At 38.6% G+C, this 15340-nt stretch overlaps 1 protein-coding gene across 1 annotated transcript in view; it reads right to left on the bottom strand.

Moving 5' to 3' along the window:
* Positions 1-7947: 7947 nt before the first annotated feature.
* Positions 7948-15340, bottom strand: part of ireb2 (iron-responsive element binding protein 2) — a 33502-nt gene continuing 26109 nt past the window's right edge. The window contains exons 19-22 of the mRNA XM_061722413.1: positions 13627-13774; positions 12050-12172; positions 11045-11230; positions 7948-8603 (exon numbers count right to left, since the gene is read on the bottom strand). Coding sequence (XP_061578397.1) covers positions 8442-8603; positions 11045-11230; positions 12050-12172; positions 13627-13774 — 619 coding nt within the window. The 3' untranslated portion in view covers positions 7948-8441. The remainder of the gene's footprint in view (positions 8604-11044; positions 11231-12049; positions 12173-13626; positions 13775-15340) is intronic.

The raw sequence follows: 15340 nt of genomic DNA, 5'->3' as shown, positions 1-15340 counted from the left end.
TTTTTATGAGCTTTTATTGACCCGTATGTTACGAATTATAACAAAAACCAAATTGGAAATTCTTCAAGCTGCTAAAAATGGAGTTGGACTTACGTCAGGTTTGTTTTTAAGTGAGGTCATGAATATTGTGATCAAGTAAGGCTGTCAAATTGTTGACACTTTACAGTAAAAGTCACCGGAGTTAAGTGCTAAAATATAAAAGACAAATGCTGGTATTTGTACATTAGTTTTGAGAGCAAAGCTGCCGTTTTTGAGGACACGCCGTGTCTTTTACAGGGTTTTCTATTATGAACATAACTGTTGTGCTGATCTCAGGCTGTTACTGATTTAATTCACCCCACCTCAGACAGCAGACACATCTGGGCTGATTTTGGCACATTTGTTCCACTGGCGAGTGCTACGTGGTAAGAGGTACGAGCTGTGTGAAACAGACGAGGCCTAAACCTCACAAGGCGCACATGGGAAGGGATCAGGGTAAAAGCGTGTGTGGATTTCCTCCCAGTCCAAACACGGGTAAAGAATCGCCCACGTGAGTATGAGATGGTTTTTGTTTGTACTCAGAGGTGTCAAGTAACGAAGTACAAATACTTTGTTACCTTACTTAAGTAGAAATTTTGGTTATCTATACTTCACTGGAGTAATTATTTTTCAGACGACTTTTTACTTTTATTCCTTAGATTTTCACGCAATTATCTGTACTTTTTACTCCTTACATTTTAAAAACAGCCTCGTTACTCTATTTCATTTCGGCCTTTAAATAAAAACTATCCAGTTAAATTGCTCCATCCGGATAGAGTGAATTTGGTTGTGGTTGTTTCAGATGTTCTTGTCCAGTTTTGTTCTTACATCCGTTCCCTCAGATTCCTGCAACTAAACTTGGATGTACATTCCAATAAAGGTTAGGATAAATGATAACATGCCTCTGAAGTTTGACTTTTTGCACCATTACAATACTTATAGGCAACTAGTCATCATATCTCCTGCTCTCTGAAACACATGTTAATGCTCAATAGTACACATGCTTCTTTAAGATATTTGCATTATACTAAGATACATTCATTTTCAATGGCTTTTGTCCTTAATGGCTTTTTTCCCCCTTACATTACTTTTACTTTTATACTTTAAGTAGTTTTGAAACCAGTACTTTTATACTTTTACTTGAGTAAAAAACTTGAGTTGATACTTCAACTTCTACAGGAGTATTTTTAAACTCTAGTATCTATACTTGTACCTGAGTAATGAATGGGAATACTTTTGACACCTCTGCCCGTAACCCTGAATCAGTCAGTCCTGGATGGATGAATGGATGGATGGGGCAAGAAAATGATGAAGTTTAGCCATATGAGTCAGTCACTAATGTTGTTTCTTGGCTGTTACTTCTGACATCCTCTCCCTAAAACGGCACCAAAGCTCTCCTCGTTGTAGATGTTTTTTGCTCCTATGTAACTCCGTCCTCCATCCTTAAAATGCTCAAACGCATCGTGACGTGACGTTGGGTAAAGATGGATACTTCTCTGAGCTGGTTCTGTGACATAACAGCAGTCCGCAGGACTGAACGCATGAAGATGAAACATTTAGGCCCAGAAAAGCTAAAGCGGCTGCTGCGACGGCATCGATCTGCAGATCAGCTGTGATGCTGATGGACATCGATCTGCAGATCAGCTGTGATGCTGACGGACATCGATCTGCAGATCAGCCGTGATGCTGATGGACATCGATCTGCAGATCAGCCGTGATGCTGATGGACATCGATCTGCAGATCAGCTGTGATGCTGATGGACATCGATCTGCAGATCAGCTGTGATGCTGATGGACATCGATCTGCAGATCAGCTGTGATGCTGATGGACAACGACCTGCAGATCAGCTGTGATGCTGATGGACAACGATCTGCAGATCAGCTGTGATGCTGACGGACATCGAAGGACCAGCAACATCCAGGAAGTTCTGACGGGATGGTGAGTCTGTTGACCCAAATGTGGACACCCAGTGTTTGTTTTCTTTCTTTTTAATTGTAAAGTTCATGCTTCAGGATATACATTAGGGATGGGCGGTATGGACTAAAAAAATTATCACAATAATTTCTGGCATTTATCCTGAAAACGATAAAAAAAAAGGAACCAATTCAACTCCACTTTTTAACTATAAATCTATCACCACATTCAGTCTTTGGAGCCAAAACACTGCTCTAAAATAATTCTTTCTTTCTTTCTTTCTACCATTCTTTCATTCTTTCTACCTTTCTTTCTTTCTTTCTACCATTCTTTCTTTCTTTCATTCTTTCTACCTTTTTTTCTTTCTTTCTTTCTTTCTAACTTTCTTTCTTTCTACCTTTTTTCTTTCTTTCATTCTTTCTTTCTACCTTTTTTCATTCTTTCTTTCTACTATTCTTTCTTTCTAACTTTCTTTCTTTTTTCTTTCTACTATTCTTTCTTTCTTTCTACCATTCTTTCTTTCTTTCTACCATTCTTTCTTTCTTTCTACCTTTCTTTTTCTTTCTTTCTTTCTAACTTTCTTTTTTCTACCTTTCTTTCTTTCTACTTTTCTTTCTTTCTTTCTTTCTTAAATCAGCTTTAGACAAAAACGTCATCAACGGGAATTTATCATTTTTACCGTGAGATACAAATTCTTACCGTGGGGAATTTTTTTGACGGTTTATCGTGAACGGTAAAATATCGCCCATTCCTAATATACACATCTTAAAAGTTTTGTTCTTTTTAGCAAGTCTTAACAGAAAACACATTCCCCTCGTTCTGTCTGACGTTTTCAGTCCCTCACAAGCCCGTGGAGTTTGATCCATTCCTTTCCAGCGTTGCTTCAGTTCATGAAGGTCTGCAGACATTTGTCCACATGACGTTCTGCTGCAGGATTTTAGTTCATTTTAAAGTCTAGACGTGAACTGAGGCATAAAGAAAGACCTTGATTCGTTAACAGCTGTTGTTCACCGTCCTCCTACACGACTCGTTCAGCTCTGAGACCGATGACCTGCCTGTAACGTAAACATGGGTTTTAATGGTCAACTCAGTGACTGCCAGGAACAGAACTACAGCTAGGAACAGTCTTGAATGTTCGGCACCTGTGAAAAATCTCAGTCGGATGTTACAATGTTTTATTTTTATTTATTTTAAAATTAAAAATTATTTATTTTACTGCATTAATGTAGCTAAAATCTTCTTTTGAAAATGCATGTAAGCGTGTAGTCTGACTACGTCACCCAGATTAGGCAATCAAAGATTTCAGCTGCTGGATGCACAGCAACACACTGCAAAAACTCAAAATCTTACCAGGAATATTTGTCTTATTTCTAGTTAAAATGTCTCATTTTTAGTCAAAAAATCTCATTACACTTAAAACAAGAGTCATCACCAGAAAAATAACTTATTTGACAATTTTCACCTTTTTTTCAGAAAAATCTGCCAGTGGGACAAGATTTATCTTCTCATTACAAGCAAAAAAAATCTTGTTCCACTGGCAGATTTTTCTACTTATTTTAAGTGAAAATCTACTTGAAACAGGTGAAAATTGTTGTTTTTTCCAGTGATGAATCTTGTTTTAAGTGTAATGAGATTTTTTTTTTTTACTAAAAATGAGACATTTTAACTAGCAACATGGCTGCTCTGAGATCAGTGCTGATGTCTTTCCTGCTTGGCATTGCGTTACATTGTGTAGATTAATCTAATTAAAAAAAATTCTGGATGATGTTGCATCTGTCGCCATTTGAATAAAAGGTTCAATAAAACACAGAATGAGCTCCTCCTCCGTCCCCAGGAAACCACAATCCATCAGGAACTTTCCCCGCCTCCTCCTCCTCCCACATGTACAGGACTGTCTCAGAAAATTAGAATATTGTGATAAAGTCCTTTTTATTTTCTGTAATGCAAAAATGTCATACATTCTGGATTCATTACAAATCAACTGAAATATTGCAAGCCTTTTATTATTTTAATATTGCTGATCATGGCTTACAGCTTAAGAAAACTCAAATATCATATCTCAAAAAATTTGAATATTCTGGGAATCTTAAACTGTAAACCATAATCAGCTATATTATTTCATTTCATTTTATTCTTTATTTCATTCAAAAATAATAAAATAATTCAATACAAATACAAATGTTCTTAAATTGTGAATGAAAAGGGAGCAGAAAGAAGAATCTTATCTGATCTGCCCCTTTTTCCAAGAAATAACTTCACAAATAACAAATAAAAAATACTAATAATAAAAAAAACGTGAATCTTAACAAGAATATTTGTCTTATTTCTAGTTAAAATGTCTTATTTTTTAGTAGAAAAAAAAAAAATCTCATTACACTTAAAACAAGACTCATATTAAAATAATAAAAGGCTTGCAATATTTCAGTTGATTTGTAATGAATCCAGAATGTATGACATTTTAGTTTTTTTTAATTGCATTACAGAAAATAAAGAACTTTATCACAATATTCTAATTTTATGAGAAATCCTGTACATGCACGAACCCTCCCCTGACAGTGATTGGATGTAAATGTGGAGTATATTTCATGTTTGGGGAAGAGCGGACTCCCGTTTCCAGTTCAGAGAGTCACGATTGTGTATTAAGACCCATTTTCTTGGTTTTAAAAATTAAAAATTAATTATTTTTTTAGTGAACTCATGAGATAAAAATACTCTTAATCAGGTGCATGAGAGGAGCAGCACCTCCTAGTTCCAGCTAAACCTGAGAATTAAAATAAAAAACACACTTTCTTTATCACAAGACTGTATTATCACTTTCCTACTCAACTCATCCCAACCCGAAAGAATCACTGCACGCCCGATACGATCATGATGCTTTATGTTAGTGCACATAAATAAGGATCTGCAGTGACGAGAGCCAGACATGTGTGATGGATAATTAAAGTCATTTATAAAGTGACTCCGTTACAGAGAACTGCAGTGCCAGCTTGGACCAAAAACAAAAAAAAAAAAACTATTTACAAAAATGATGCAGTGATACAAACTCCTTTCCTCTTGGCCGATGCGTCTGGGGAGGCAGCAGAGTTAACTCATACACGGCTCGGTGCGACGGGCTCGGTCCACGGCGCTTCGCCTGCTCAAACTAAGAAGGCTGTAAAGGTTGGCTGACTGTGTTTGCAGGATGTTAATAATGAGGCACCAAAATACAGGAAATCAAAGCTCCGCGGTGACTTCAGTTCATTTTGGGTCCGTGGACTTCGCGGCCATCGGTTTTTTGATTTGAAATGACAAAAAAAAAAAAAATAGAGAAATAATCCAAAATAATCGGTTTCCCATATTTTGTTTTGATAATAAAAAACGGAAAACGGATCGTTATCCGTTATCCGATTTCATTGATGTGTTTGAAAATCGAAATTGGGAATTAAAACAGCGAGTGGAAAACTCTTTTCTCTATTTCCTATTCGTTTCCAGTATGTTAGAGTTCAGTACATGTTATTGATTGGACGCTGCAGCTGAACGGACTGTCACAACATCACTGCAGTTTCATGACGGAGTGAAGACAGATTACAGATTAAACTCATGTTTCACTCCCAGGTTTCATATTTGATTTATTTTCTGTTTCAACATTAAAAAATCTAAAACTGTTAATTTTCAATCTGATGAACAAAAGAACCAGAAACAACTTTCTTCATTTATTACTGCGCATGTGCAATCCCCCCATTTGTCCAATCCTTGTTTTCAGTATCCTTGGAAACGAATAGGAAATAGAGAAAAGAGTTTTCCACTCGCTGTTTTAATTCCCAATTTCGATTTTCAAACACATCAATGAAATCGGATAATGGATAACGATCCGTTTTCCGTTTTTTATTATCAAAACAAAAGATGGGGAACGGATTATTTTGGTTTATTTCTCTATTCTTATTTTGTCATTTGAAAACAAAAAACGGATGGCCGCGAAGTACACGGACCATTTTGGCAGCTGGACGAAGCAAAACACGGCAGTTTCAACTCAACAGCAATAATGTAAATGTTTTCTACACGTGACACTAGTGTAGTTACTCATCAATAACTTATCAGAAACACAAGCAGGACAAGTTCAAGCTCACGCTGACAGAAGACGTGAAAGGTTGGGGTCCACGGTGTGGACGGCGTGACGCTGCACGGGGTCGCCTCAGGATGTCCCGTTATCGGAGCCGTTTCCACATGATCAGAGAAAAGCAAATCTGACCTTTGACACGTTTAACATCTGCATTTGTTTAAGCTTCAGCTGATGACGACTGGGGGGAAAAGCGTCGATAATCAGTCGTTTCTCACAAACGGTGACTTCCGAAGTTGTAAATGAAATGTAGTGATAAATGAAATTTCTGATGACGGATTGAGACGGAAAGCACTTGTGTGCAGAGCAACGATGAGTCAGTCCCGGTCTGGTCTGGTGCTGGTCCCACTCACAGCCGTTTCTAGCGACGGCAAAGGAGCGTCTTCTCATGCGATGAGCCAAGTTACAGAAGAGTCCAAGAGTCAGTCGTTAAAACGACAAAGACGATTACTGTCACATGCTTCCTGCGTCTATCCAGACGTGTCCAGAGGCGGTTTCTTCTGCACCCGCTGGTGCCAAACCCCCCCAGAAATCAAAGTTAGGACAGCTGGCCAGGCGGTTTTAGTTTAGCACCGAGTTGTTTTGGGAGAAAAAAGGCCTGAAAATGCTGCGACGCTGTTTAAACGGACTTTAAATGTGATACAGGGGAGTCGGCGGTGGGAGGTGACACGGTGGTGGGAGGAGCCATAGACATATATACATAGACGCCGCATCGAGTGTTCTTGCCCGCTGCTGCAATACGTCAACCTCGCCGCCATATTGGATGTCTGTAAACTAATACAAGTAAATGGACTTATTTTCATAAAGCGCCTTTCTACAAAGACATGTACGTTTTACGTCTCATTTATTCATTCACACACGCACTAATATACTTGGGAAACAGTTAGGCACCAAATATAATATAGTTAATTTTCTCAGATGGCAAAAATAAGAACTTTATTGATCCCACATAGGAGTAATTCATGTTATATCAGCTATAGAGAACAAGGTAGTGCCGAAAAACAATATATATCCTCCCTCACAAAAATAAGAAAAATAGAGAAACATATTTTCTCATCAACAAAACATATTTAACATTTTTCAAGTAACAAAATAACATAAAAAAGAAAGTCCAGAGTGCTCAGAAAGTTCATCTAAATCAGGTGACGAAGATGCTCTTTGGTGGGAAAAAGGATGTCAAAAAATAAGAAAAATCCAAGGCACTCTTCTCCAAATATAAAAAGCCTTTATTTGAAATGGCTATTTCATGTAGAAGAATTAAAAATAGTCATCTTCTACATAAATAGCCATTTCAAATAAAGGCTTTTTTATATTTGAAGAAGAGTGCCTTGGATTGTTCTTGTTTTTTAACAAAATAACATATTTGAACCATTTTTCAGACAATAAAATAATATTGGAACAATTTTTCAGACAATAAAATAACATTTGAACAACTTTTCAGACAACAAATAACATTCTTATTTTTGTGAGGGGGGATATATATTGTTTTTCGGCACTACCTTGTTCTCTATAGCTGATACAACATGAATTATTCCTATGTGGGATCAATAAAGTTCTTATTTTTGCCATCTGAGAAAATTAAATATATTATATTTGGTGGCTAACTGTTTCCCAAGTATATTAGTGCGTGTGTGAATGAATAAATGAGACGTAAAACGTACATTTCTTTGTAGAAAGGCGCTTTATGAAAATAAGTCCATTTACTTGTATTAGTTTAAACTTTACAGTGCAGTCTTAAACATCCAATATGGCGGCGTCGTTGACGTACGGCTCAGCGCTCGATGGGGCGGATACGTATATATGTCTGTGGGAGGAGCCACGGCGGTGGGAGGAGCTTATCAATACCAGTAACGTCATCGGTGAGAGATTCACACTCTTCAGCGATGAGAAGTGATTGTACCTGGATGCAACTTCTCAGGTAAACGGTCCAATTGAAGAAATGTCCAGAATTTAATTTAGAAAAGACTGTTTAAATCCTACGGGGGATATACGGCAGAGATCGGTGGGGGATTCATGCTCTTGTATCTTGTACCTGCCGCCATCCCAGCAGTTTTAGCCGAGACCGAGGAGGGATTTACGGCGCTGGAGGATTCCTCTCCGCACTCCGGCACGGAGACGTGAAAGACTTCATCCAGAACACGTCTCCAGTCCCAGCCAACGCCACCGCTTCTTCTCACGGCCGCACTCGTGCACTCGTGAGGAGAAACGCTGCTGTTTCCCGAAGCCCAACCCCCTCCCGCCCCCTCCCAGGTGTAGAAACGTAAAAGCAGCTCGTGTAGAGGTCTTAAAACTGAAGTTCCAAAAGGTCTGTGGACTCGGATCCAGCTCAGACGGACACAACATTAGTCTCTGCGTCGCCTTGGCGCGTCTTCTCCACGGACGCCGAGGGAAGAAGGTGAAGCTGGACGCCGCTCATGGACACGGAGCAGATTGGGCGGGTCGGGGTCCGGGCTTCGTGCTGCTTCCCAGCAAAGTCCGAGAGACGTACCGAAGGAGCCCTCCGTGTCGGAAATAGATCACGTCCACTTCGGTGTCCAACAGCGCCGTGACGAGGAACGACGTTCCTTTGCTGGTCTGGAAGACAGAGACAAAAGGTGGACTAAAGTTGGTTTCATCAACGAAAATTATGACTAAATATCGTCGTCATGAACCTTATCACCTGAGGAAAAAAGAGACGAGACGCAACGAAAATGCTGGTCATGTGACGATAACGATAATTAAATATATAATGCAATATCGTAGACGAATAAAAATGAGACTAAAATGTAGATTACAAAATAAAAACTCTGCTAAAATGTGTCTTCATTTTCGTCAACCAAAACGAGACGAAATGTTCCAACAAAGATCCTTAATGTCCATGTTTTCAGCAGATTCCTCTGGTTTAGTTCTGCTGGGTGACGTTAGTCCTCAATCCCAGTCGCTGCAGCAGGAATCAGATCCAGAAGATGCAGCTGCAGAGTTAGAGGCTGATGCCGTTAACGCAGAGCTCTAGTTAACGTCAATTAAAAAAGTTACATAGAGAAACGCAGGGATCAGCTCTGGGGCTGGAGAAGAAGAAGATCCATCTAAAACGTTCCTACATAGACGTGGAAAAGAAAACCCAATGTGTCGTGAATAAAGAAAAAGACAGGGAGAAATGCGGAAAAATATGTTGTAAACTCAAATTAGAGTCTTCTGTATCTGGAATGAATGTATTCTTGAGTCTATAAGGTAACAATAATATAATAATAAGATAACCTTGTTTGAATTGTAAAATGGGTTTGGCTAAATACAATCTTTGACTAAAACTAGACTAAAATGGTCCTGGACAATTCTGACTAAAATAAGACTAAAAAGCTCAGACTTTATCACCTTAGAGATTTTTAGGATGTAAAAGCTGACCTTCTAACTAAAAACACAACGGGACATATTTAATAAGATTTGGAATAACTGGATTGTATTTATCACCCCCATGAGAGCATGAGGTTTTATGATTGGTTCAACACAGCGGCGGCAGGTGACCCCCTGATTTCTGTTCATAGTTCATGTAAACGTTAATTTTTGGGACTTAAACTAGAGATGCACCGATCAGGATTTTCAGGGCCGATCACCGATCACCGATTTCGAAAACCAGTATCGGCCGATCCCGATTTTTCCGATCACCGATCCCAGGGTGAAATCCATAAATTCGTCAATATTGTTGTCTCATGTACACGACACTGACATTGTATTATTAGGTATAAAAATTAGGAGATTAGGTGTAAACTCGGCTTACAAAGAGTAAGTGTAGTTTAGTAGCTTCAGCTTTCCTGTGTTAATAATTATGTACATGTGACCAACACAGAAACAGCAGACATGTCTCTCTCTAAAAGTTGATACAAGTTGCAAATTATAAACCTTAGTTTTCCTGTGGAAAGAGGAATTAAATCTTAAAATAAAAATTAATTATGAATTATTAAGCTTTGTGAAAGCTTTAGTGATAGCATCCGCCGCGTGTGAAGAAACTCTTGTGAGTGAAGCAAAACTCTTCACACTAGAGCTCGTGAAGCGACTGACACGATTGTCGTCCTGCATGAGGCTTTGGACTGTTTATAGTTTGGTAAAACTCCGACAGGATTTCATCAGTGAAATATTTACGAGGCGGCAGCGCGCACCGCGGCAGCGCGCACCGCGGATCCAAGCTGCAAACGTGTTTAAACCTGATGTCTGCTACAACAGAAAGCGGCTGATGAGCAAAGCATATGAATTCATTACCTTACGATGTAGTTCTTTATTTTTCTTCCTGTCGTTTTTAAGTCTCTGTTACAGGTGTTACAGCTGAATTAGTGCCGTTGCGCGCGCTCCTTTTTTTCTCTCCCCTTTTTCTGCGGCAGCCAACTTTGAAAACTCAATATAGCCTACTCCGTCTGAAGAACTTTCAAATGTCTAATAAGCTTCATTATGTTGTGATTCTTTTGTAATATTACTCCTCATGGTATCTCCTTTGGACACACTTTGCAAACTGCAAATTTGTTGTCCTTTTCAGACATTGTAAAAGTCCCGCACTGGTGAGGCCAAAGCCTCCTCAGGACCGCTCAGTCTGAGATGTGGGAACGCCCGCGCGGGCGGCGTTTGTTGATCTAAACGTCATCAGATCGGCCGCTCTGAACTATTATTTTTCCGATCTCCGATCAAAGCCGATAGGGCCATTATCGGCCCGATCCCGATCGGGGGCCGATCGATCGGTGCATCTCTAACTTAAACTAGCAAAACTGGAAGGACTTTCATTTGATTGAGTGTTGCTGCATCGTTTTATTGACTTGTCCTTTCCAAATAAAGAAACAATTAAAAAAAAAAGCTCAGACTTTTAGTCGACTGAAACTTGACACGACTAAAAGGAGAATGACCGTGACTAAAACTAATAAAAACTAAAATGATAGCTCGACCCAAAGACTAGACTAAAACTAAAATTGAAACAGGCTGCCAGAAACAACTACTACTACAGAAACGCTACTTGGGAGCGTTTAGACCCGTAACCGTCCGGCGCGGCGGCGTACCTTGACGGTGAGCTGCTCCCTCGGGCTCAGGCTCTCGGGCAGGACGATGCTGAACCTTTCCTTCCCGCTGAGCTCCAGCGAGTTGGCGCTTTGGCCCGGCAGGAACTGGAGCGGCAGGATGCCCATCCCCACCAGCTGGTTCTTGTGCAGCTTCTCGAAGCTCTCGGCGATGACGGCGCGCACCCCCTGCAACAGAGGTGTCAAAAGTATTCACATTCATTACTCAGGTAGAAGTATAGATACTAGAGTTTAAAAATACTCCTGTAGAAGTTGAAGTATCAACTCAAGTTTTTTACTCAAGTTAAAGTATAAAAGTATTGGTTTCAAAACTACTTAAAGTATAAAAGTAAAAGTAATGTAAGGGGGAAAAAAGCCATTAAGGACAAAAGCCATTGAAAATGAATGTATCTTAGTATAATGCAAATATATTAAAGAACCATATATGTGTACTATTGAGCATTAACATGTGTTTCAGAGAGCAGCAGATATGATGACTAGTTGCCTATAAGTATTGTAATGGTGCAAAAAGTCAAACTTCAGAGGCATGTTATCATTTATCCTAACCTTTATTGGAATGTACATCCAAGTTTAGTTGCAGGAATCTGAGGGAAACGGATGTAAGAACAAAACTGGACAAGAACATCTGAAACAACCACAACCAAATTCACTCTATCCGGATGGAGCAATTTAACTGGATAGTTTTTTTTAAAGGCCAAAATGAAATAGAGTAACGAGGCTGTTTTTAAAATGTAAGGAGTAAAAAGTACAGATAATTGCGTGAAAATGTAAGGAGTAAAAGTAAAAAGTTGTCCGAAAAATTATTGACTCCAGTGAAGTATAGATAACCAAAATTTCTACTTAAGTAAGGTAAAGTATTTGTACTTCGTTACTTGACACCTCTGCCCTGCGTTCACAGAGGCCGAGGCCGGGAGAGTGACGACTAAACCTCAAACTGGGACTGTCAGGTTCCAGTAAAAGCTGCTGCGTTTGAGTGTGTTAGTTTACCAGCAGGTACGGCCCTTTGGCCACCCAGTCCCTGGAGTTTCCAAAGCCGTAGTCTTTGCCCGCCAGGATGATGAGGGGGACGCCGTCTCGCTGGTAGCGGTCGGCTGCCTCAAACACGTCCAGCTGGACGGACGGGGAGACAGGAAGTGAGAAGCAGGAGGTCACACGAGGTCAGAGGTCAACACCTTTTTACCAGTACTAGATTATGGAGATATTTTGTACATGAATGCTTCTGCTAAATGTCTTCATATGATCCATACGGCATATTCTGCTTCCCTGAGGTTCATTACAAATTGTAAACCATTGACATCCCTGTGAGTTCTACTCTGGGGTTGGATGGTTTTCTCTGGCCACCCGAAGGCTCAGTCATTGGTAAACTTTTATACAGAGCTGGGGATCGATTCAAATGTCAAGAATGGATTCAATTACGATTCTTAAGATTCAGAATCGATTATCACCATTTGATTCGATTCGATATTGATTTGGGTTAGTGTTGCCTGGATTATATTGTAAAATAACTATTGAAATAATAATTTCACAATAATCATTGTGAAATAACTAAGAAATAAATAACTCAAATAGGCATTTCAATATCCATTTAAAGTGCAAAAAAAGAAAGAAATTGCAAGAACTCAAGCAGTAAACAAATTATTTTATCTTGTCTGATTTATTCTGTCACCAGACACACAGCTTGCCATGAAGCACCGGCATTTTTCAGGTATTTCATGACAAACCGTGTCCGATAACAGAGAAACCAAACAAGCTATAGTAAATATAGATAATATGAACTTCATTGAACTAATATAACATTTAGAAATTTAAGCTGAAATGTCCAGCATTTTCTCTAAAGAAAAGTACATTTAGTTCAGGAGTTTTCAAAACTACTGGGATTAAAGTTCACCAGGCAAAAATGTAATGATGAAAGAAAAAAAAATTTAAAAAAAAATCGATCTTTAGACATACAAATTGATTTTTAGGAATTAATATGAGAATCAGAAAATCAATTTTTTCAACACAGGCTTACTTTTATATATAAGGCAATGCTTGGTCTGCTGCTTCTTAGATCTGTTCCTTGATTGTACAGAGAAGTCCTGGTTCTTACTCGTTCCGTTCACAAGACGACCTGTTGCTTTCTGTTCCTTGTGCTCGTACTGAACTTATTATTATTACTGAACTGGGTAAAAGAGCCTTTGTTTATTCTGCTCCTTCAGCCTGGCACACGTTACGAAATGACTGGAGGCTAACTAATTTCTTTGAGTACTTTTAAATCTAAATTGAAAATACTTGAGGGCGACTCCATTACATGTACCTGTTTTTTGTGATTTGCTTGCTTTTTTAAATTTTATATTAATTGTATTTTACCTGTTGGTGTTTTATCTGTCATTTGTAACTCTGTGTAACTATGTGTTGTAATTGCTGCTGCCTATCTTGGCCAGGTCTCCCTTGGAAAAGAGGTTTTTAATCTCAATGAGATCTTCCTGGTTAAATAAAGGTTAAAAAAAAAAAAATAATAAAAAAAATAAAAGCTCAAAGGTCATGGGGTTCCAGCTCGGCCCCCCGGGTCCGTTTCTACTCACGGCCTGGCCTGAAGGAATGTGCAGAGTCTTGGGGCCCGGTTTGCCGATGAATCTGTTGTGAAGCTTGATGCTGGCGAAGGTTCCTCTGGTCATCACCGCGTCGTTGCCTCTGCGCGCGCCGTACGAGTTAAACTCCCGCGGCGTCAGTCTGAGGTGGAACATTCAAAAGTTCATCCCTTTATATCTCTGTGATTCATTTATTTCATTCAAAAAAATAAAACAATTCAATACAATTCAATACAAATACAAATGTTCTTAAATTGTGAATGAAAAGGGAGCAGAAAGAAGAAGAATCTTATCTGATCTGCCCCTTTTTCCAAGAAATAAATTCACAAATAACATAAATTAAAAAAAAAAAAAAAACAATAACTAAGTGAATAAAAAAATAAAATAAAATTACCGCCGTCTATGGGTATGTCAATCAAACTTAACTAACATATTTCATTATATTTACTTAACATACAGGCTTTAATTGTTCTTTTGAATGTAATGTTTGATTCGGATTCTTTGTTTTCTTTATTCAGATTGTTCCATAAACTGATTCCTTTCACAGAAACAAAACGTTCCATCAATTTTGTCCTGAATCTTGGTTTTTTTAAAAATCTCTGTTCCTTTTAAGTTATACTTCCTTTCTCTTTTTTCAAATCTTTTCTGAATGTTGATTGGTAAAGTTTTTTTATGAGCTTTAAACATAATTTGCAGAATACTATAGTCTACTAGTTCATGAAATTTCAACAATTTTAACTGAAGGAATAATGGATTTGTTGGATCTCTATATCGTTTTCTACTGATTATTCTTATGGCTCTTTTTTGCAGAATGAAAATTGATTGAATATATGTTTTACAGGCATTTCCCCAAACTTCAACACAGTAGGTCAGATATGGAACAATCAGAGTGTTATATAAAATTTACAATCTGCACTTTGGTCTAGTAAAATTGTTCAGAACTTTTCACCCTCCTGCACCAAAGAATAAGCTGCAATACTAATATTTTTTGTCCCAATCTTCTCATTGATTGGAGGACACAGTCTCCACGTTTTCTTCTGTTTCTTCTGTTTTAAGAGAGTTTTTCTTCCCACAGTCGCCTGGTGCTTGTTCTGATACAATCTGTCGGTTTCATTTGCAAAGCAATAACTATTGTTATTTTATTGGCTTTGTATTAATTGGACTACTTTGGAACAAGGTGAACTGTATTGTGTTAAGTGCCTTGAGATGACCTGTGTCAAGATTTGGCTGAATAAATAAAGACAAAGTTGAACTGAATTAATATTTCACCAAGGTTTTTTAAGTTGATGATGATGAGAGAGTTCTCCAGCACTTCCCAAAGATTCCCAACAGAGTTGAGCTCTGGACTCATCCCATCTGTGAAGAGTTTGAACCCACTGGTCGATATCTGGGAGTAAGCCAACAGCATGAGGGGACGCAAAAGTGCTCATTAGTGCATTCATGGAGTCATCCGACCTCCGTTTTTGGACTTTGACCGTAGGGAAAGAAGGAAACCCAGATCATAATACTGCCACCACAGACATGATGGGAAGGTCACTTAATCTGTGGTGTTCTTATTCTTTAGGACAAGGTAAATCTGGACTCATCCGACCACATGATCTTATTCCAATATTTATGCTCCCTGGCAAACAGAAACCCTTTATTTGAAAGTTAGACTCATTGATCAGTGCAAATAGTAGTAATAATAATAATGATGTGCAGTACTTAA

The sequence above is a fragment of the Cololabis saira genome, chromosome 5, assembly GCF_033807715.1.
Source record: "Cololabis saira isolate AMF1-May2022 chromosome 5, fColSai1.1, whole genome shotgun sequence".
In the NCBI taxonomy this organism is placed as follows: domain Eukaryota; kingdom Metazoa; phylum Chordata; class Actinopteri; order Beloniformes; family Belonidae; genus Cololabis; species Cololabis saira.
This window is presented reverse-complemented; position numbering and strand designations above follow the sequence as displayed.